Consider the following 22,269-nt stretch of genomic DNA (forward strand, 5'->3'; position numbering starts at 1 on the left):
ATCACCCATACTCATCTGAGACCCCGATTGCAGCTGATGTTTGTGTCGTTAAAGAGGACCTAGTAAACATTAGACTATTAGAAAGATTTGGTGTCTACACTTGCGGCGACGTATATGAAGATGGGGTCTTCAGAGAATTTGAGTCCATGGGAGAGAAGGAAGGGCTTCGCAACGGCCAGCTTCTATGGTATCAAAGGGTCAGAAAGACAGCAAAGGGGAAATGGAAAGAATGGTGAGAGGAACCGGAGGCAGACCCAGTGCTACTTCACAGTCTGGGGGATGGGTGGAGGCCTGTGCCCGGACTCTACACCCAACTAGTGGACACACCCAACCCCAAAAGCACAGTGTTGAAACAGTGGTGGGAGGCCGACTGGATATCAGTAGAACGGAAAAGGAATGGGAAAAGATCCAGGGGTATCCCCGGGAGGTCTCGAGAAATGCCAGATTCAGGTTGATCCAGTTAAATGTTCTGTATAGCACCTATATGACACCAAACAGAATCGCCAAATTTAGCAACATACGCATGGTGCGGGTCGGATGGAGCGGGGATGTTACACATGTTTTGGGGGGTGAATGAAGACGCAATGCTTTTGGAACAAGATAGAACAGGCCTGCAGAAAGGCGGGTGGTAAGTAGTAAGATATGAATGGTCACCGAAAGAATGCCTCCTGGGTGCCTACCCGAGAATTAGCAAGTATAGACATATAGTTAAATTTATGGATATGGCAGTTCCTAGTGACTATTTCGAATTACATTTTTTCGAATGTCATAATGTCGAAAACATTCCACAGAAAAAAAAATTCAAATGTCTTTTTTTTTGTTATTTTTTGTTTACAATGGGGGGATCCCCCCCCCTTTTTTGTAACTTTTTTTGTAACTTTTCTTTTACTCGCGAAACAAAACAAAAACATGTAAATTAAAAAATAATACATTCGAAGAAAAACAATTTTGGTAAAATGTTTGACATATTTGTCATTCGAAAAAATGTTCGACATATTAACTGGATACCGGATAATGGCTTGCATACTGGCTAAAAGTTCCATTGCAATGGCGTGGACCGGAATACATCAGATTGCACAGGGAGTTGGAGCACTGGACGGGCGCTGAGACAAGGGTGTGGGGTGAAGGAGTGTCCAAAGCTGGGGGTGATACGAGACCCGTATACGAAGCCTGGGAAACGTTGATCTGGGACATGTTCCACCCATCAGATAAACCCCCATGAACAAACAGGGCCCAGGTCTGGGATATATAAAACCCGCTAGGAGCTGAGTCATTACAATGAGGAAGGTTGAATAAGCGCTCACTTGCCCCCCAGAAAGGGCGGAAACGCCCTACAAACTAATACTCCACTAAGGAACATTCGGCTAAGCCTAAGAGTGAATCAAGATGTGAAGACTGGTTGTTGTTATAATGTCATTTATTTATTTTGACTTCTTGTTACGTGTACGCAAGACAATACTGGTAAATTGAGATGCAAAATGTACCATTAATCATGAATACCAACAAAAACATTTTAGTTAGGTAAAAGTTCAAGTAAAGTTCAGGGGAGTACTCAACTCACTCCAAAACACTAGGAGAAGACCTAGGGAAGGATCCTTAACCCAGGTTAGACCACAAAAGGTAAGGTCAGGTCAGCTTGAGATAGGGCCAGGACTTTACACCCTAGTTACACCATGGAAGACAGTGGGTGAAAGCAACAGCAATGTAGACTTACCCCCCTGGCTCAGAGTTGTCTGGATACCATGGTTGGTGGAGGTTCCAGACTTAATTCCAAGCTTGTTCTTCTGCTCTTGCTTCTAGCGTGAGGGTCAAACCAGAATATATACTTTGTTTCACAGGATTTCGTTTAGTTCTGTCGCAGTGTATAGGTATCAGTTCAAGACAGCTTCCTGTTGAAGACCCAAATGAAGACAAGTAAAGAGTCGGGTGGGAGATACGACCACGGGATTCCACTGCGACAGGAAAAAGACCCGATCCAATGAAGGTCACCAAGGTCAGGCGGAGACAGGCTATCATACAGCGGCGAACATAGGAGCAGCACTAGCACAGCTTCCCTTGGAGGGAGATGGCCGGAAATGCAGGAGCAGGCAACTTGTGGCACAAACTGACGATCTGGAAAGGTCCAAAGCTCTACTCTGAATGACAACTGCTGCTGCAAGGTAGACCAAGAGAGAGCTGGTCAGTCCACTGGTTGGTCCAGGGACACTTCCAATGGCTCAGCAGGCACAAATCTGCCTGCAGGGTTCGAGACTGCTTGTTCCCACCAGTACAGGGGTCGAAGCACCAGTGAAGACCTTCTTGAGATCAGGACAGAGGAGAAGTGGTTCATCGGGACCACACTGGAGTCGAAGCTGTTCAGCTGCACGAGTCATCTTCGGGTTGTCAGCGGCTGCTCGTGTCTGCATAATTCTTGCTTCCAACGATGATTTGATGAACAGTTGTAAGGTCCCTTCTTTGATCCAAGATTCAGGCTGTGAGCTAGCCCAAGCCCACCAATTGTAAGCATCTGCACCATTTCAACATTCAGTGGCTATCAAATCATGGATAGTGTGTCGAGTCGGTAGAAGAAGTCTGACACATTAAGGACATTATGAACTCTATTTAATGACATGATATGAAAAGATCTAACTTTCCCAATTGCTAAAGGGATCACTCTGCCCAACTCAAGCAACTAAGGGACTCCCAAAGTAAAATGTCCTTGGTCCAAACCTAACTCTACATGAACCTACCACTAGTTTAACCAACTTAAATTCAGCCATGGGAAGGTCTTTCTTCTCCTCGGTTTAGAGAGAGAGAGACAATAGAGTCATTTGACAGTCGTGTCGGAAGCAGCCTCTGGTGTCTAAGGTGAGGCAGGCTTGACACCTCTGAGCGAATGGTGTGAGGACCTTTCCTCTCTGCCCCTCTCGGCTCTAACAGCATACGGTGAGCGACCGATGAGATTGGTTGCCTGCAAGCTCTAAGTGCGGCACAGAAATGCATTGAGAGACTCAGCAAGGTGCACTTCGGATGCGCTCATCCAGGCTTCCGACCACCAACCTTCCGATCCAAGTCTACGGCCTGACCCGCACCAGCATTATTGTGGTGAGAAATTGCGGGTTACGCATGGCGGGCTTGAGCCACTCAGGAGGAGCTGAAAGCAATGGTTTGGGATTTCGCTCGTTTTTTTGCACATTTAGGCATGTTTTTAGTCCTTTTTCAGTGCAAAGGGTCTGCGAGACCAGAGGCGTTGCTAGGGGGTGGAGGGTAAGAGGGCTATAGCCCCTGATCTTTTGGTTGTAGCTCCGGATAGAATCTCAGGAACTACAACCAAAAGGCTAGCAAGCCCCCAGTCCTGACAGTTCCGACATCAGCGTAACCCCGGGTCTTTTCCAGACCTAGCAACACCCCTGTGTGAGACCACACAATAGACCTCACTGCATCGCATCAGATTGACGTCCTGTTTAGCCAGTTTCTGCCATGAGGGAAATCTAGTTTGTCGCTAGGCTCCTCTCTTCTTGTTTCTTTGAACTTTTTTAGGTTTTTAGAACGCCAGTTGATTTATTCCACAGTGAGTGCATTCCACACCCATCAGCTTTTCAATCATGGTGTCAAAACCTAATCAGATGCAGAAAGGGAAGAACACTAAAAAATGGTGTCTGATAAACATCAAGAGTTAATGCTCCGGCTCCCCATTGAAGCCCATTTGGGCAAGTGGATTTACGCAATCCACGATTAGCTGGTCACTGCGTGGACACAAGGTACAGATCGGCAATCGGAATGGGGAAACACTGGATGCTTCCGTAGGACTTGTGCTTGAGGGTGGAAGCACCAATATGGAGACTGATTTTGTCTGCTCATCTGCATCAGGTCCAGTCTTTGATTCTATGAATCATCTTGGTCAGCAATGCCAGATCACAAGTTCAAGAGCAGGGTAAATCTAGCCCTGTATCTCAGGCTAAGCAAAATGCTGGCTGCTTCATGCTCGCTCCTCCATCTCCATTACAGACAGAGTCAGAGTCTCAGACATTAATGAAATCACAGTGGGTAAAATAAGTGGCTCTTATACTGCTCCACCCTCCGACAGATGTATTTGTGAGGCTCAAGAACTGCTGACTGATCGGCTGTAAGCAGAAAACTGCAACAAGGGAGCTGTTGAAAATCAACTAGAGGAGGTACCCACTCTCTGCCACTGCTCATATTGCATTCTTGTACAGAGGAGGAACTTCTGTAAGAGGGGCACTTATCATCTTGACACACTGCTCTCCCCATAACACGATTAAAGGAACAAGTGACTTAGTTATGTCCCTGCCTCATGGGGAATTTTCTCCAGGTTCCCTCTGTGTCTCACGCACTCTTAAAGGAGGACCAACCAGGTCAGAAACACCTTGTGGCAACTTTACTCCAACTGTGGGCCAAGCCTGTCCCTCTAGAATTTCAGTGCCGAGGTCTTAAATAATTCATTCACATGGGAACTTGCAGGACAGTGAGATCAGAGCTGATGTTAGTAGCCAAAACACACCAATTCAATCTGACCTCCTTGAGGGCTGGAGTCAATTAAACATAATCTGCACTTTTAAAGGCCGGACACATGGCAATAAGAACAATTACAAGAGACTTCTGATAAAAGTCATATATGAAATCCTGTGGCATCAGAATTGTCACTAGTTCCCTCCACCACATCCCCATTTTGGATTGAACCAATTTTACGACAGAAATATTACTATCCTGTAAACAGTCATTCAGATATTACACATATGCCAATCAAGTTTCCTGTCCGCAGATCACGTCATACAGACTAAGCCACTGTACCCAATCAGGATCCTGCAGTTTGTTGTTTATGCCAGCGATATTCCAGTTTACAATTTTTCAAAGATATCCTGAAGGGGCCGTCTGTGTGACAAGAGAACTCTTACCCGAGATCCTTGCATTTAAAAACATTGTGGAAATATACAGGAAACAAATTGATGTACGCTTTCTTTTGCTTGCCTGGAGATGGAACAATGGGCACTCCTACTCTTCCTGCTTGTACTGTATATTACCTCATTTGTGTGCCCAACTGCAATAGATGCAAAACCTTCACTGGCACCAGAGCTAGCCACGAGAGAAGATGGGGGAGGGCCAGCTCTAAATTCTAACCAGGAATCATGCAACTGACAGATGTTAACCTTCGAGAGTGGGTGGACTTCTACTATATCTCTGGTTGCGAGCAAGTCTTGACAATTAAGTAAACATTGTCCAATATATGTATTTGCAAAGCCGAAGTGTATGCTACTCCCCCCCCGCAATACATGCAGTCTGAAAGTACACAACTAGTCCTAAATTCATTGAGAATCTGCAACACCAGCATTGCTTGTCAATCTGAAAAAAATCATTCTCACCGGATCAGAATTTAATTGTGATAAACATTTATGTCTCCCCCAAAGGCAAGCAAATCAGCCAACTTGAGGGGAAATATTTTCTCCCTAAGAACTTGCAGTCCATTAAGGCATAGAATTTTTTTATAGATTGGTGGCTTCAATGCAATCCTGAAACAGAATATGGGAATAACGCAAGATAAGTTTACAGTGGAGGAAACCTGTGGAATCCCAAAGAGATGCATAAATTGCAGTTTCTCAGCTATTGGCCGAGTAATGGATCTATTTATGGCTAAATATTTATTTGTGGAACTGAATGGTAGATGTGCAGGGGTATGTTCCCCCAAAATCCTCTTTTAAGGCAGCCTAAGGAAGACAATAAACGCCTACTGTTTGGATGATTGATTTTCTTTCAGTAAAATACATGATCGGGTGGAGAGCGATCACAACCCATTAGTGGTAGAGTGGCAGGTGAGCCCGTCCCCTGGATATGATGCCTGTTCCAGAGACGGTCTGAGTCAGTGACTCCCAATGCTAAAGATCGAAGGTTCCGATATGCCAACTATTTTACAAGGTGCGGTTGTTAGCGGATTATGTAACAAACTCTTAGGATCTCAATATCATTGAGAGGAGGTACACCTTTTTTAACTTTTCCAAGCAAGAATCTATCATATTGCCCCCCATATCCCGCATGATTACGGAAAGGCAAAAGTATCCTGCAAAGATGATGGTCCTTGGTCTGATGGTGAATGCAGACAATCCAAATGGGCACTTCACAGTGCATCTCTGGACCCTTTAATAACTACAGGCCAACTCTACTTATTTAAAAAATCCTATAAGGACTTGCTTAAATGTATAACGCGTCAATTTACTGAATCCCAATGGGACCTTCTTGATAGGTCTGCAAGTGAAAACCACCCGAAAAATGTTTGGGGACTGGTTGCTAAGAGTTTTGAGGAAGGCAATGAGGGTGATACGAGACTAATCACTCCAGAATCTTGGATCTCACTTCCAAGAAGTACTCCTTGAAGAGCTTTAAGATGGGTCCAGGTCCCATTAGTAAAATAAACGTTCATGCAGGATGAAGGTTGATAATCCTGGTACGTTTAAAATTACTGTCTCTGTCCAAAAGGATGAGTTGGATGAAGGTGCTTGGTAAATGCAGGTGTAAGACCGGGTCTGAGGAGGATCTGGCCCAGTTTTTTTATTTGTCCACATTATCATAACGTGAGGAAAGAATGGTTAAAACCGCATTTTAGGAGTAGTCATATTAGATCTATTAAGGAAGCAATGGGCCTCATTACAACTGTGCCGTTCCGGTAACAATGGTGCCGGTAAGACTATGGGCAATGTTACCATACCGGCACAGTACAACTGCGGGTGTTTGGCGTCCCGTCTGCAAGGGTCAGACCTGGCGGGCAGAATAGCACCTGCCCGCAGAGTTTCATGGAAGCACCGGCCCGTTATTAACGGTGCTGGTGCTTCTGTGATCCCCATTCCCATTGAGTCCTATAGGACTCAATGGGAATGGGGATTTACAATTTACCGGCGCCCGACTTCCCGGAACGCCAGAGTTGTAATTCCCTGGTGTTACCGGCAAGCCAGGCACTGGTAAATATTGCAAGTCCGGGGGCAACCTACCGTTAGCACCGGCAAGATTACTACCGGACTTGTAATGAGGCCCAATGTCCTTTACATTCTGAGGATATCCCTTTTTTATATAATTGGGCTGAATTTATTAAAAAAAAAAAAAAAAGAGCCTTACATTTCAGGATATGGCCAAAGAACTGTTTCTGCACACCGGGGTACTTCAGACTGTTTTAAACTTTTTATGGCTGGAGCTTGAAGATTTTAAACTGGGTTTTATATTGATGTATTTATTATGTTTGTCCGATTGTGGATTTTTTGCTATTTAGAGAAATCTGAAATACATTTTCATTGATACTCTTTGACACAGTGGTTGAGGCGCAAGTTAGATCCCTCAGTTCTTTAAGTGAAAGAGGTTGATAAATAGGTGATATTCTCTCAAGCAGAAATCATGGCCCAATAGAACATTATAAAGAAAGGTCAAGTGCATGCCCCGATGGCCTTCGATGTGAAGTCTATGGTGAACTAAGGGACTGGACTGGTGGTCACCTATCCTCTTACAGGTTTTTTATCTCAATTGCTTCTGCCCGTATTTCCCCATCTTCCTGGAAAAAAAGCTTAGTAGTTCCACTTTAAAAAAAAAAGGAGATCTAACTGACCCACATTGCTATCGTCCAACCGCCTTAAATGACATCTCCAATAAGATTTTGCTCGTTGTTTAGCGGTTCGATTGAAGAAATGGGCCATGGATAATTCTGTTCTTCCAGACACATAGGCCGGCTTTCGTAAAGGCTTCTCCACTATCCATCAGTGTTTCCTTCTGAATATGATAGTGAAGAAGTACACAAAAATAAGGAAGAACCGCCTGTACACTGCCTTTCTGGATCTCTCCAAGGCATTCGACACTACTATGGGGCAAGCTAAACAGAATTGGGGTCCCCCACCTTGAATCCTTCAATTAAGTTACTTCATGCGGACACTTCTGTGATGGTTAGGTGCGATAGGAACTATAGGTACTCAAGAGATTTTAGCAGTAGAAGGGGGGTCAATCAAGGATGTCCTCTCGGCCCACTTTTTCTCCCCTGTATTTCTTTGTGATTTTAATCCTTATAATGCCACACAAGGCTTCATACCCCCTTTATTAGACAATGTGGAATTTAGTACTTTATTTTACGTTAAGCACACCGTCCTTTTGGATTTGACACCTAGAGGGTTACAACTGAGTCTAGTATATGCCCACAACTATTTCCAGGTGCACAGTCAAACTGAACCTTTCAAAGACAAAAATGATTTTTGGTAAGTGAAAAAGGACTTTATGGCGCAGAAGTCTGTTGCGGGTGCCTAGAAAGCTCCCAAAATTCAGGTTCATGTAGGATTTTGGGCCGGTCTCCTACCATCCTTTGAGTCCTTTAGGCACACTTGCAGTGAAGGAAACACTTCCACACTGTAGTTTTATAAAAGTATGCTTATTTATTATATAAACTAGTAGAAAATCCTGTTCACACAGGCTAATGGGCGTAAAGGAAGACATTTTCAGAGTATAAATATAGTATGTGGTGTATTGTAATGTAATTTATGTTAATCGAAAACACTTTTGTAAAGGATTGTGCTCCTTTTACGTGCAGGTGTAGTAACCTCTCAGAATCTGTTCAAAATTCAACATAATACATATGGCCAATTGTATCTGCTCCTCATTGTCTTGGATTCCACTCATAGGTTTTGGACTCAAATATAATGTATATAAAAATATAACCACTTATTAGGTAGAATTTCCATTTTGAGTCTAATTCTCCCGACTTCGTGAGTCCCCAGCACTTTCTGCTAGACTATTGGGTTTTTTCTGATTCTCCTGAGCGGGAACCTTTTTCCTCCCTTGTTCATTCTTTTTCTGTGACTCCGAGAATCCTTTTGGTTTCTCTTGATGGAGTCTGCTTTCCACAATCTTTTTCAATGGCACCTGTACTTTACTATTGCAACACACTGCATATTCTGTCCAGTGTTGCTGGGAGCTCCGTGAGCTTCCCTCTTTGGTTTTAACTTAATGTTACCAGGATAGGGGGACACTTTTTTACCCTACCTATGCTTTTCTTTTGTGAGATCAGCCCACCCGATCTGATGCAGAGGGCTAAATGGATACATAGTATTCCTTTTCTCACTTCTCTTGTAACTTTCAAGTTACAGTGGCAACTCGGAGTGGCTGGTGGCAGTGGATATGTTCTACTGACTGATTTGTACATGCAGGCTGCTGTTGCAGCTGCGGTAAAGGACACATGGTCACAATTGGCCTGAAATGGTGCTGGTCTTCTTTTTATTCTAACTCGCGGTATCTGCCCCTTTGAGTCTTCCTCTGCTAACCTGCTCAGGGGAAGTCCTGCTCACTCCTTTGTCTTTGACGGGCTCCTAATGGGAATCCAGCCCGGAGGCGCCATTGTGTCTGGGAGGACAGGAAGCAGGGAGGACAGAAACTCATCTGGTCTTTTGCCCTCCAGTTCTAACTGGGTACCTGGCTGTCCACTTGGGACAGCCACCACCAAAGGTTTGAATGTTGCATGCAAGCCGATTGGCTGGGTTCCTGCATAGGGACTCGATGCTGGAAGAAACAATCCGAAGAAGTATGCATGCAGCCACCTTCAGCGACCGCCAAGCCGACTGAGTGACCACTGCAGCTCCAGCTCTTTCTTCTAAGCAACAGGGAAGATCCAGACCAAACTACTTCCTTCCTTGGACTGGTGGGCCTAGCCAGTCTCGATACCGTCTGCAGTTTGAGCCTTCCCACGAAGTGCTGTGACCTTCCAGGCCTGCAAAGCCTGAATACCCTGGGACCTCTGGCACTGATGCAGTGCATCGTCTCGTCGAGCACGGTTTCAGCTGCAAACTTGTGGGCATCTTCTTGGGCCTTCAGAGACTCCATCCTTATTATAGAATTCCACCCACGAGGACAGAGAGAAGGAAGAAAGTCTGCAGGGTGACAACAGTCACTGTTCCAAAGCCTGTGTCGAGCCTCCACAAACAAGTGCCCTGAAGATCACCTGCTGGGTATCCCTGTGACTAGGGCTGACCGTCTGTTCCCACCAAACGTTCCTCATCGAGCCGCCATGGCCAGATCCCCGAACGGGAGCGACTGTGGTCTTACCTTGGTGACCCGCCAGTGACATCGCTCTTCTTCATCATAGTAGGATCTGTTTAACTCCTGGGTACTTGCATAGGCAGCTTTTGTGTTGCTGTTTGCTCCTCCTGAGCTGCTTCAGTCACGTTGCAGTGGACGACCCAAACGGGTTCTCCCTGGCCTTAGGATATCCGTCCTTTAGGATAAAATCCGTCAGGTGGCCTACCCAGTCCCCCTGAACCATTTGAATTAGTTACTTACTTTCGGCAAAAAGCATCACCTTTACATTTGACAACTTTGACCGTGTATGCCTTCTTTTGCTCTGCCACCCAAGGGCTACGGGTCCCCCAGTGTCCCCATCTGACTTGACTCATTCCCCAGATAGGGTTGGACTTCTAAAGATAGGCCCTCTTTAGCTTATGTGGCAGTGTATGGTATAAGTAGATGTTTTGATGTAAAATGTGTTAGGTGTCCCAATTGGACACCAATGTTGTGTGTGCATAAATAAGTTATGGTGCGTTTAAAAGGGCTTGATAAAAAACCTTAAATCGGAAATGTAAAAGGAATATAGTCCATTTGAGCCAAGTCACACATTTCACAACACACCCTAGTAGCCACTGCACGAAGTTCACCTCTAGTTCTGAGCCACATCAGCAAGGTATTGTGGGTATGCAAATTAGCCCAAATTCAAGCCTTTTTCTACCGGAAAATGTCTTTGTCTTAGAGGGCAGTCCTACTTTCTACATAGCTTAATCAACCTGTGACAAACGGGTTGCAAAGCTGTCAGGACAACTACATACCTGGTCTAGCCCTTAGTAGGGATCGCTAGTGCAGTATAGTCCAGACAGACTTGTTTTGCAAGCCTTTTCAAACCCGCCATAACTTTCTTGGTATAGTGTATGCATGCCACAAAGCTCCAACCACAAGGTTGTCAGGACTATGCCTATCCCCCCACACTCCCTCTGTGCAGTTCAGTACCTGTACTAATCTAATCCCGGCCTGAGTGCTATGTTTCAACTTTCTCATGTAAATTAATTTTGAACAAGTCTCAATTCCATTAATGTTTAATTTAATAAAGATGAGATGTTTCTTTTAATTTACAATTTAGTGTTTATTTACAATTACATTTAGGAAGGATTAGTCACAGAAAAACATATATTGAGTATTTCCCTTTTTTAAACCCTCTACTTCTCAGAGGTTACTGCTTACCAGCAGAAAATTACAGAATCATTATCTTCAGATATTTGATTCAGTTCTAGGTTTAAGAAGAGGTTACCACACTGCTAGTATAACTACCTCATCTGGAAAATAATAAAACGCATTGAAAACGCTACAGTTCCAGTAACACAAAGTTGAACTCCACTGTATTTTACCAACAAAGGTGTGTGAAAAGCTCTCACCTGCTGAAAATTGAGCTGCAATGCCTCAGAGTTCTCTTGGGGCTTAATAGACAGGAAACATTCTCCTTAAGAGACACAAACAGGATATTGGCAGGTTGTTATTTGATGTGGCGTTGTCATCAAGCTTGCAAAGGCAAAAGAATAATGCACATTTCTAATTGATAAAGCACTACTGAGAAACCACAATATCTTGGTAATACAAGTTGAAAAGAGAGGCATTGCATGTCACATTTGATGAAAATGATTTAAGGATGTTAGCACAAGATGCATATGGAGTCTTCTTGCCAGCTAAGACTGTCAATCACAGCGGTCAGACCGGACACATCCCATAAAAATTATAAAAGCAATGTTTAGTAGTGCTTGTATCGACCCATTACAGGTGTATTGACCCTGCTGAGGTGTGATAGTATTGTACCATTGAAACAATAGCAGATCTACACAGAGGAGCTGGCACAAAAAACAGAGCACCCCAAAGACATGCTGGTATTGTCATTGAAGGTATAGCCGTTCTCCTAGGAAGTGCCATTACCTATGGGACATTCCCACTCTGCCCACCCACCTGCACAATCACCCCGGTTGGGAGCACTGGTTTCAATGCTAGACATCAAAGGGGCACTTAGCAGGGCAAGAACTAGAGAAACGCTACTTAATGTTGCGTCTATACTCACCCCAGGGGAGTTCACTATCCAAGTGTACGTTGGACAGGATACGAGGAGCAACCTCGGTCTGGCGGATGGCTCAAACTAGGGCTGTAGTCCAGATGCTACCTTCAATGCCTTAGAGCAGTGTTTGACTCCCAGCCCGTACCCTATCTCACACGTTTTGAAGTGGCCACCTGGTAAAGCCGTATTTTGTCATGGGAGTGTTAGGCCACCCGGTTTAGTTTGGAGGATTTAAGCAGAGGGCTAACATACACAATATAACATTTACATGTAGCCCTCTTCAGTCGTGCAGAGGTCACTTGTGTGGACAAAGCAGTCTGCGGTCTCATTTTTAATGTCTAGAGGCAGAATTTGAAAACCATGCTGCTCTGTTGCTCTTCCAGGTCCCAGCCAACATGAACAGTTTCACTGCAGAAGATGGAAGACAGTCATTCTGCTACTCAAGCCATTAACCATAGCTGCTATGTAACTATGATTAGCTAATATGGATTATGGTAGCACCACATTTGTTATTTATACTATTCATAGCTAGCTCATAATGGCAATTCCCGTGATCTGCCGTTTTGGAAGGTAACATTCCCAGGACTGTATTGCTAAACACTCAATTTGCTATCTTAATGTAATTGTTAAATATTTTGTATATGTGTCATTGATACTTTCAAGGTGCTGCTTGCCAAGTGCCCCAGAGAACAGTCAATATTTATGAAATGTTTTCCAATATGCAGATTAGTGAATGCTTTGGGAGCACAAGAAAGCCCAATAACAAAAGCAAAGTCTTCCTTCAATTAAGTTGTATACGGAGGGTTTTCTTTAGATGTGGAAAATAAACATGGTATTTGTCCGTGCAGGAAGCTACTTAAAGCAGTAGATATTCTTAAATCAATATGATGTTCCTTCACCTTTTCATTAACACAGCTTTGAAAAGGCAAAAGAAAACACCAGACTCCCTAATGGGAAGCATAGCAGAGCAGCCTGGCTCTACTTCAGAAGAAAGGAAGGCTAGCAACGTGGTACAATTAATCACAAAGGACACCATAAAAGAATACACCAAACTAATATACTGAAAAATATTTGTATCGATGTGCAGGTGAACTATTGGGTTACTCACGCCCTGTCATTATGCTATGAGGCTGCTTATGTCTTTAATCACTCTTGTAGTATTCTATGGTATGCTGCAACAAAAAAAAGTCAATTTGCCCTACCACTTCACCTGTTAATGTCTCTAAAGTTTACATTATAAAACAAAATTGCACATTTCAAATGTCACATCTGTGGGCTATTTTATTCCTCGATTTTCTGCTCTTTTACATTACGTCAATGTACATCATAGATATGTTACTTCCTTTCCAAGCAAAAAATGATTTCCTTGTTAACAATTCTTATTAGCACGTTTGCATTCCAATCAAACTCCTTAAACCACAGCCAACAGGTGTTGCAACCGTGTTGTTTATCCCATTGCTATGAGCTTCTTCAGGGAAATAAAATATATGTATCTTGCTTACTCTCATAGGATATGGTTCCAATTTTGAAAATGTAGAAAGAGGTAAGAAAAAGTAAAAACAAAAGATAAAGATCAAACCCAACATCTAATTAAAAATTCGATTTTTCAAACAAAATCTTCATTTGTTACTTATAATTGATTCTCTAGTGTTTCCTAATTTCTATCTTCTTTTACTGTTATTCTTTCGCCAATTTATAACATTTCAATAATTCGATATCCAGTGATTTTAACAAATAAACAGAGAATAACTTGAATAAAGAAACAAACGAAAAAATATCGAATATTTGTATAAAATGTATATGGAGGGTGGGATAAGGGCTTTAAACGGTGGGGAGGGGCTGGGATGGGCATACACGCATAGGGAAAAGAGGGTTTGGGGGTACACCTCCAAAATAAAAATAAGAAATTCAATATTTTCCGTTATAAAAGTATAGTTATTAAAGCATTCTCTGTAATTAAATTCATTATAATCACATGTAACAAATAATTCCAGCTAAGCAGCTTTGTTAATAATGAAATTTCCCTTGTATTTTTTACATTTCAGTTGAACTTTTTACCGTTCATTCCCATTTAGTTACCATTGGCATACCCTTCTTAGTTAGACTACAAAAAGACTGCAGTAAAACGGCTGAATCGTGCCTGGACCAAAAACAAGCCAAAATCCTAAAGCAGAAATATTCCCAGATCACTACATCCTGTTAATGCGACCAGGAGAGGACCAGAAAATGCAGCAACCGCAGGAACTTGTAAGAAATCCTCTAGTGTGTTAGCTAACCAGCGCTCTCTCCAACAAATCAGCAGCACTGAGCGCAGGAAGAGGGTTTTCCCTATATGTCCCTTCACTCACAGGGGCTGGCCACTGCCACCCCACCAATCCCATTAGTGAATTTAAAACCAGTTTGGTGGCCAGTCAGTCAGATTGGCCCCAGAAAACACCAAATGCCAAGGCTCACCCCCACAGGAGGTGCCACGGCCTGCCCAGTGCCAGGAACTTATTTCCAATTAATTCCACTATGGTGGATGCCAGAAGAGCCATTTTAAGCCAGCTTCATAGTTTACCTGAACAAAGGAAGGACCTAAAAACAAAATGGCCAAGAGCAGGACTTAAAAACCCATTTGTATCCCAATAGCTACCATAAAGGTGCATTGTGCTATTAATGTAGTAAATCTGCTTGCACCCTTGGTGAAACTAAAAAAAAATATTAAATACCACCAGCCTAACCTCTAAAACCAATGTAGGGTGAGCTAATCAGCCCTGTGTCTGGGTGCCTTATGGGCAACCCAATACCATGTACCTTAAAATAAAAAGGGGTGCAGTGACAGGAGAACTTCAGCAAAGTGTCTCTGACCACCAATATAAATTTGAAAATGGAGAAAGAGGCAAAAAACCAAAAGAAGTAGAGCTACCATAAAATGAGACAGCAGAACCCATAAAAACGATTACACAGACCTCGCCAGAGGGTTGTGCAAAACTCCCCAACAATCACGCTCAAACATTTCCAATGTTTATATATAATTTGTTTACTTTGATTGGAAATGGAGATAAACAGAACATCTGAATTTTGTGTGCAACAGGGTCAGGAGCATGACACTGTCACAAGAAAACAGGGACCCCTCCCGCCCGCCTCAATCTGGGGGCAGCCAGCCTATCAGGGCATTGCCAGAACCTGCTCTACCCTAGAGGAGTTGGTACGTGTTATGTAAGATTTTCATAATTGTGATAAATCTTCCTGACCTCTGTCCACCACAGAAAATGTAGCTTGGCCATGGTGATTATAATCCCTTGTCCCTAGGTAAAGGGGAATCTTCTTCCCCCTCTTACCTAGTCTTTTACTCTTCTTACGGTGACCTTGTTATGTCTCTCCATAGTGTATGATTGGAGTTATAGTTCTCGATAACTTTTGGGCTTAGGTTGGTTTGCCTCTTTGCGTTCCTCTTTCAAATTTCTCTTATTATATCTTGGGTGAACTACTGTTCCCAAGAGGTTAAGAAGGATTATCATCCCCTTTACATTTTATATAGTGAGCCAGCACACCCCACCTTATGTGGAGTGCTGGGGGAGATGCAATTTCTCCTCTTTCTTACTTACCTGGTGAATGGCTAGTGGCAGTGTAATTACTTGTATTCGTTATTACTCACAGGCTGTTAAATCGGCCGTGGAAATGCAAAAGGGCCACCATTCAGCTAGAATGGTGGGCGCCTTTTTTGCCATTTCTCGTGTGCTTGTTGTTTCTGAGGTCTTCCCCAGCCATTCTAGGCGAGAACAACCTATGTGGCAGTTTCGTCTTTAGCAGGAATCCTTTGTATTCCCTTCCTAGGCTCCAGAATGTCTGAGAAAGGCAGGAAGCGAGGGAGGAGTCCCCAACTCTGCATCCCTTTGTCTTTCACCTTGCCCAAAAGGACCCAACTCCCAATGGGGGGCTTTGTGTAAATTGCTGGAAGAGTTTGCAGAGGTTGTGCATGAATAATACGCTGATCCTGAGAGCTGCAGACTAAACGACCACTAGACCCGAATACGAAGAGGAAGATAAAGAAAAGAAGTCTATAGCGATTTCCAGCGACCAGAGAGTCTGCTGTGTAACAGGAGCCTGATGCAACACTTCCTTCAATCCACCTAGGGGTCCCGAATGCGACTCCTACCCAGAGGCTGGTGAGATCTACTAGTCTCAGGAAGACCTGCATTTTGAGCCATCCCAGCGACGTGCTGGGCTGCAAAATGCAAATACCCTGGGACCTTGAGCCTGAGTGCAGTGCAATGTCTTCCAAAGTCCGGATCCAGCTGAAACTTTGGTGGACTCCTCCTGGACCTCCAAAGACACAATTTGAATCCCTGAAGTCCCCTCACAAGAGTGCAGGATAGAGAGTGAAATCTGACAAGCAATATTTGTTCTTCATCTGTCTGCTGTAAAAAGGCACCAAATCCACAGAGCCGTGATAATCCATGAAGAAACATTTGCTGGAAGCCTACTTTCACAACTGCTGCTGCAAGTTCACATCAAGTGTCCGGTTCTTTCATCTCCAGACCAAGAATCCAAGGACCGGGTCCTGTGCTGCTGCATCCTGAAGGCATCCACTCAGAGCTCTTCTTTTCTCCTAATGTACTGTGTGAGCTTGGGTAATACTTACTTTGCGGCTGAGTGGGTGATTTGTGTGGTTGGGAGTTTGCTCATACCACATGCCCAGGCCTAATGCTGGAACGCATATAGGGAGCCTTCTGTAAAGTCCCTGAACACTTTAACTAACTCTGAAGCTGCTACTTACTTGTTTGAGAAGATATTCTCTGGAACTTTGACTTTCCTGCAACTGAACCCCATCTCAACTGCCTACAGCTGGCTCCTAGACCATTAGTGTCCCTCATCTGCCTCTGAGAAAACTCATGCAATAGACTAGGGAAGGACTGGCTAAGAAAAGGATTCAGGGCCTCATTACCAGTATGGCGGTCGGGAAACAATGTGCCAGTAATTCGGTTGGCACTCTTTCCGGACCAAAGCACGACGAGAGGGAATGCCGGTGCCAGCGTACACTGTGCTACTGTTGCCAATAGCATAGTGCACCGCAACAGCGGGACCCTCCCGAAGCAGTGCCGAAAACACCAGCACCCTGGAAATAAGGGAGCATTACGACAAGGGTTTCCCGGAAACACCGGCACAAAAATGCTGGTGTCACTGGGAAAACAGTGCCTGAAACAATGGCACCGTGGAGAAGGCAGTAACAGGCAACAGGTGTACCCAATGCCACACCATGAGCACAGGGACTGCTGAAAAGGACCACACCCCACACACTTCCCAACAGAACCATGCTGACCTCGTAGCAGTGGTCGTGGGCCAGAAGGTGCTGCATGCAGGAGTGCTGCTTTATAAGCAGGAGCAGTGTTAGGGAGAATTCTCAGAAATGTGCTAATTCCCTCGACCTTAGAGACCTCCAGCAACTGAGGACTTTATTTTTTTAACCTGGAGTGAGTGAGACCCTATTTCCCACTCGCTCATGTATTTTACTGTGATTTTTAACACTGTTTCTTTTGGTTGTGGAGTCTGAAACTCCATGGGCATCATCTTTTACATTGTGTCACAAAGCACCTTCAGTGCAGTGGCACAGGGAAGTCTTTCAGATTTCCCAAAGGTTTAAATACCTTCTCTTGGATAAACTACTGTTTCCAAGAGCAGTAAAGTTAAATTGTCTTTACTTACATTTATAACTTTCTGGACCCAGCACACACTATCTTACAATAGGGTGCTGGAGGGGTTACCTAGTATCCCCTTTGTGTTGCTTCTCATGCAAAAAATGTTATGTTACTCTTTCCTCACTGAATGGCTGGTGGCAGTGGTTTCGTTTTAACTACCATGGTGTGCTTTTACTGCGGGCTGCATTTGCAGCTGCAGTAAAGCACCCAAGGGTGCCATTTTTGTCAAAATGGCCTGGTCTTCTTTTTCCGCCATTTCTTTGTGGAAAGGTCCTTCTTGAGATTTACTCTGCGTGCCAAACCAGGTTTGGTCGCATTGTTCATTTTGCCTTTGGCGGGATTCATGAGTGAAACCCGCCTCTGGCTCCAGGGTGTCTGGGGGGGCAGGAAGTGAGGGAGGTGCCAGAGGAGACCCAAATGCACTCTGTGATGATTGGCTGGCTAACTGTCCGGCAAGGACAGCCACCCTGCTGGGTGATTGACAGCTAGGCTGGAATGAATGGGAGAGAACTGATTAAAAGGTGAGTCTTTTGGTTTGGAAGGCAGAGTCGACCACTGGACGAAGGAACCGAAGAAGAACTTGAAGAGGATGCCTGCTGCAACTCCTGAACCGTTGGTTTGCCCGGTGAAGCCCTGGTGCAGTGTCGAAACGCCAAGTTCGCATCGACAGAGAAGCCCCTGCAAGGATGACTTCTCCCCTTGAGTTGGTGGGACCAATCAACTCCAAAGTAAGCCACCTGGACATCGATCTCAGAGCTGGTTGAATTTCCACAGAGTTGCTGCTGGAAACCGTATAGCCAGGCAGAGGAACACCAGAATGTGTGCGTTGTTTTTAAGATGGCCTAGAGCTCCAGGAAGATCCTCTGTACTTCCAGGAAGCAGGACTGACCGAGCCTGAGCTCCCTCAACAGAGTGCGGGACCCCAGAAGCAAGGAAATTCCATCTCGACAGCCAGGAACCGCGGTGTTGCTATTTGTGGTAGATGCGAGGAGCTGAAACACTGAACAGCCACTGAAAGTGAAGTTTGTCGGTTGAGAGTATTGACCGTCCCAGTGCATTGCAGGAGTCCCCCGACATCCTCCCTCTTGAGGCCCAGGAACACTGAGATCTGCAGGGCTGCACAGGAACAGGAGTCTTCTACCTCATCTCTTCATCATTTTAAAGTTACTGTACAAACTCAGAGAACTTACCTCTTACTGCAAGTTGCTTGCATCTTCTACTACTCACAAGTCTAATCAGCTTGTGGCCCTACACTTGATTCTTCTCTTCTTCAAAGACTTCTAAAACATTGTGCAAAGCCTTTCTACTTACCTACAAAGAAGTCCTTCAGCTTATATAGACTTTGTCTATTGACTTTGGCTTAGCCTCTTCCACTGAATGACTCTTATAGGGGGGATCTGAAAGTATTTGCCTGCTTAAGAACTCTTGTTTGTTCTAAATAATCTTTTCCTTTGACTTATTACTATATGACCCTAAATGCAACAGTGATATATTCATGTCCCCAGCACTCTAGTAATTGAAGTCACCTGAGGGTGTAGGTAGTGTCTGTGGGCCATCCCAAAAGGGTATCTACTGATTTAGAGGTATTAAGAGTGTATATTTCATGAAGTGTTTTTGAGTGTTACTATTATATTGCTCCCTTCTGAAGAAGGCTTATTCTAACTGACTGATAAATATATTAATAATGGTTTATTCAAGAAACCTTGAGTGTAAGAGTTTATTTGAATACTTGTAACTGTAAATCTCTGTGTAACTCCACTACAGCTCACATTGACCCCTCTGTGTAGTACAAGCTTATTCCAAATGTTGGGTTTCCTATACCTGTAGTCAGAGTTGTTTGTAGTGCTCCCAGAGGGTACTGCATACAAACTTTGCCTAACAAGCTGCAACAGTGGCAATGGCTGACAGGCAGTGGAGGACGAGAAGGAAAATCCAGCTGAACAAAGACATGCAAGTTGTGCCCGAGGCGTGCACCTATACTCAGCACAAGGGCCACATCCTGGGCCTTGACTGACAGACAGACAGATCCACACACTATACCGCCAGAACAGGGTGACCATCCTGGAACTTGTGTAGCTCTTCCAGGACGACATCCAGAGCATTAGACGGTCGAGACTGCCATAACCCCCCTGTTTAAGGTGGCGTCTGTGCTGCACTTCTTGCCACAGGCACATTCCAGAACTCAGTTGGCGAGCTGCATGGCATCTCGCAGCCAGCATTTTCAACTGTGCTGGTGGAGGTCCTGGATGCCCTCCTGCACCATGTGATCCCAGCACATCGCCCTAACAACCACTCAGGCACATGTCAACGCCACCAAGGTCAGCTTCCATGCAATTGGGACATGCCTAATGCATTGGGAGAAGAGGACTGCACACATATAGAGCTAGTGGCTGCCCACAGTATCCGTACAAATTACAGAATGCAAAAAAAAGAGGTAACAATGACGTTTTTTTAATCAAATTTTGTAGGGATTTTTGTATATTTTAAGTAAATAATAGATGGGTGGTGGGGTAAGGGTATTAGTTAATGTAAGGGGGTGATGGTGGTGCGGGGGTCTCCACCCTCGTTATAAAAGTGCAAGCAGCAAAAGAGTAATTTTTGCTTTTCGATCAAAGAAATTCAGTAAATTCTCCTTTGGTTTTTTCTGTTATTTCATGGACAACCGATGCCTACGCCACAGAGGAGGTGTATAGAAACCCAAAGCTGAGCCACTCATTGAACGTGCAGGTCATATGTAATGTGGACAATAACGCACTGCTGCGCCTGCTTCCCAGAATCAAGCCATGACTCCATGATCCTATGGAATAGCACCCCTGACTGCGTTATGGCGGACAGGGGACCTGGCTATTGGGCGAGTAAAAGCATCAACACACACACCCCTTTGCATGTGCACCGGGGCATGGCCCACAGCCACCATGCCAATGCAGGGGCAGAATCAGCACGCAAGAGTGGGTGGCCACGACTGGCATTTACCACGCGTTAACGGATAGACACCCCCATCACAATCTGGGCACGGATGGAAAGGCACATGCAATGCATTACAGGTTCCAGAATGCATCACTGCCATGTCACACTACTCAGCATATCCCGACTCAGCCCCACCCACCATCACCAACCACCACCCCATCCTTGGGAGTCAGACCCTACACATGGCCTGACCAGCACTGCCTGTCACAGGGTGCATCAAGGCAAATGAGGGCCTGCAAGTGCACAGACCAAGATACATGTGTCACTCACTTGCATCCCAATATGTATGCACTAATCAGTCACCTCAATCTAATGGCCCTGCCTGTGTCCCATTCCATGCATGTGATTCTGGTTATCCCCTACTACCATGGCTGATGACCCCCCGTGAGAGATCCAGAGACTCACCAGGAAATGGCATAAAATCGCGCTCACATCAGAACACGGACGACAATTGAGCAGACCTTTGGACTGTTGAAGGAACATTTTCGGTGCCTACACCACTCCGGTGGAGCAATAATGTACAGGCCAGTGAAGGTGGGGAAGATAGTCCTGGACTGTGCCATGTTGCACAATATGTGCGTCAGACGTTACATACCCCTGCTGCCGGACATGCCTCTAGCGGATGCTATGACGATGGTGACAGGGATGCATCTGTTGACATGCAACAACCCCATCACAGGGATGTCCGGGGTGGGCGTGCAGCCGCCAGGAACTCATGGAGAACTCCTTTTGAGCACCCAGCAACTGCACACAACCCATGGCACACACTGCATGTGATGCAGTGCAATATTAATGCACACCACTTCACAAATTGAATTTACAGACATGCACTTCTTTGCAAAACCATGTGTATTTTGTAATTAACAAAACACCAACAAATGTGTGGCCCACCACTCCCTCCCCTAAACTAACCGTCCCAAACACACCCTGCCCAAATCGCGCCATAGGTTTCAGTAGTGTCACAGAAAGTCTGGTACTGGGTCACTTCCATGGCCTCTTTTCGCTGGACCTGTCCTTTTTCAGTGACCCTGACAGGTGCAGGGATCGGCACCTTGGGCTGCTGTGTTGGGAGCTGGCAGGCATGGCGATTGTCGAGGAGGTGTGAGGTTGGAACCAGCCGTGTCCCTGCACTCTAGGGCTGCCTGCAGGGAAAGGGTGAGACTCTGCTAGTGTGGGGACCACCGTGTTCCCCACCCGGACCCTCTGTGCAAGCAGAACCGTTATGCACTAGGAGCGGCCCAAGAAACGGGCACAGCGCGGCCGATGGCTTGCATACTCTCCTGCATCATCCTGGTTTCCTCAAGCTGCTGGTGCCAAGATCAGCCATTTCCTTGTGCTGTGCCTCGATTCGCTGTACTGTATGGGCTTGGGTAATACTTAACCTTAAGTGTGGTGTGCATCCTGTAAGGCTGAGTGGGTGATTTGTGTGGCTGGGAGTTTGTTCATACCACTTGCCGAGGCCTAAGTCCCTGAACACTTTACCCAATTCTGAAGCTGCTACTTACTTGTTTAAGAAGATATTCTCTGGAA

The 22,269-nt window shown here is 45.0% G+C and overlaps 1 protein-coding gene across 1 annotated transcript in view; it reads right to left on the bottom strand.

The window, feature by feature from the left end:
- Window positions 1-22,269, bottom strand: part of MINDY1 (MINDY lysine 48 deubiquitinase 1) — a 362,529-nt gene that overhangs the window by 137,301 nt on the left and 202,959 nt on the right. Inside the window, exon 4 of the mRNA XM_069649763.1 lies at window positions 11,430-11,494. Within this exon, the coding sequence (XP_069505864.1) occupies window positions 11,430-11,494 (65 nt within the window). The remainder of the gene's footprint in view (window positions 1-11,429; window positions 11,495-22,269) is intronic.

Source organism: Ambystoma mexicanum, chromosome 1p, assembly GCF_040938575.1.
Source record: "Ambystoma mexicanum isolate Mex_15411 chromosome 1p, UKY_AmexF1_1, whole genome shotgun sequence".
In the NCBI taxonomy this organism is placed as follows: Eukaryota; Metazoa; Chordata; class Amphibia; order Caudata; family Ambystomatidae; genus Ambystoma; species Ambystoma mexicanum.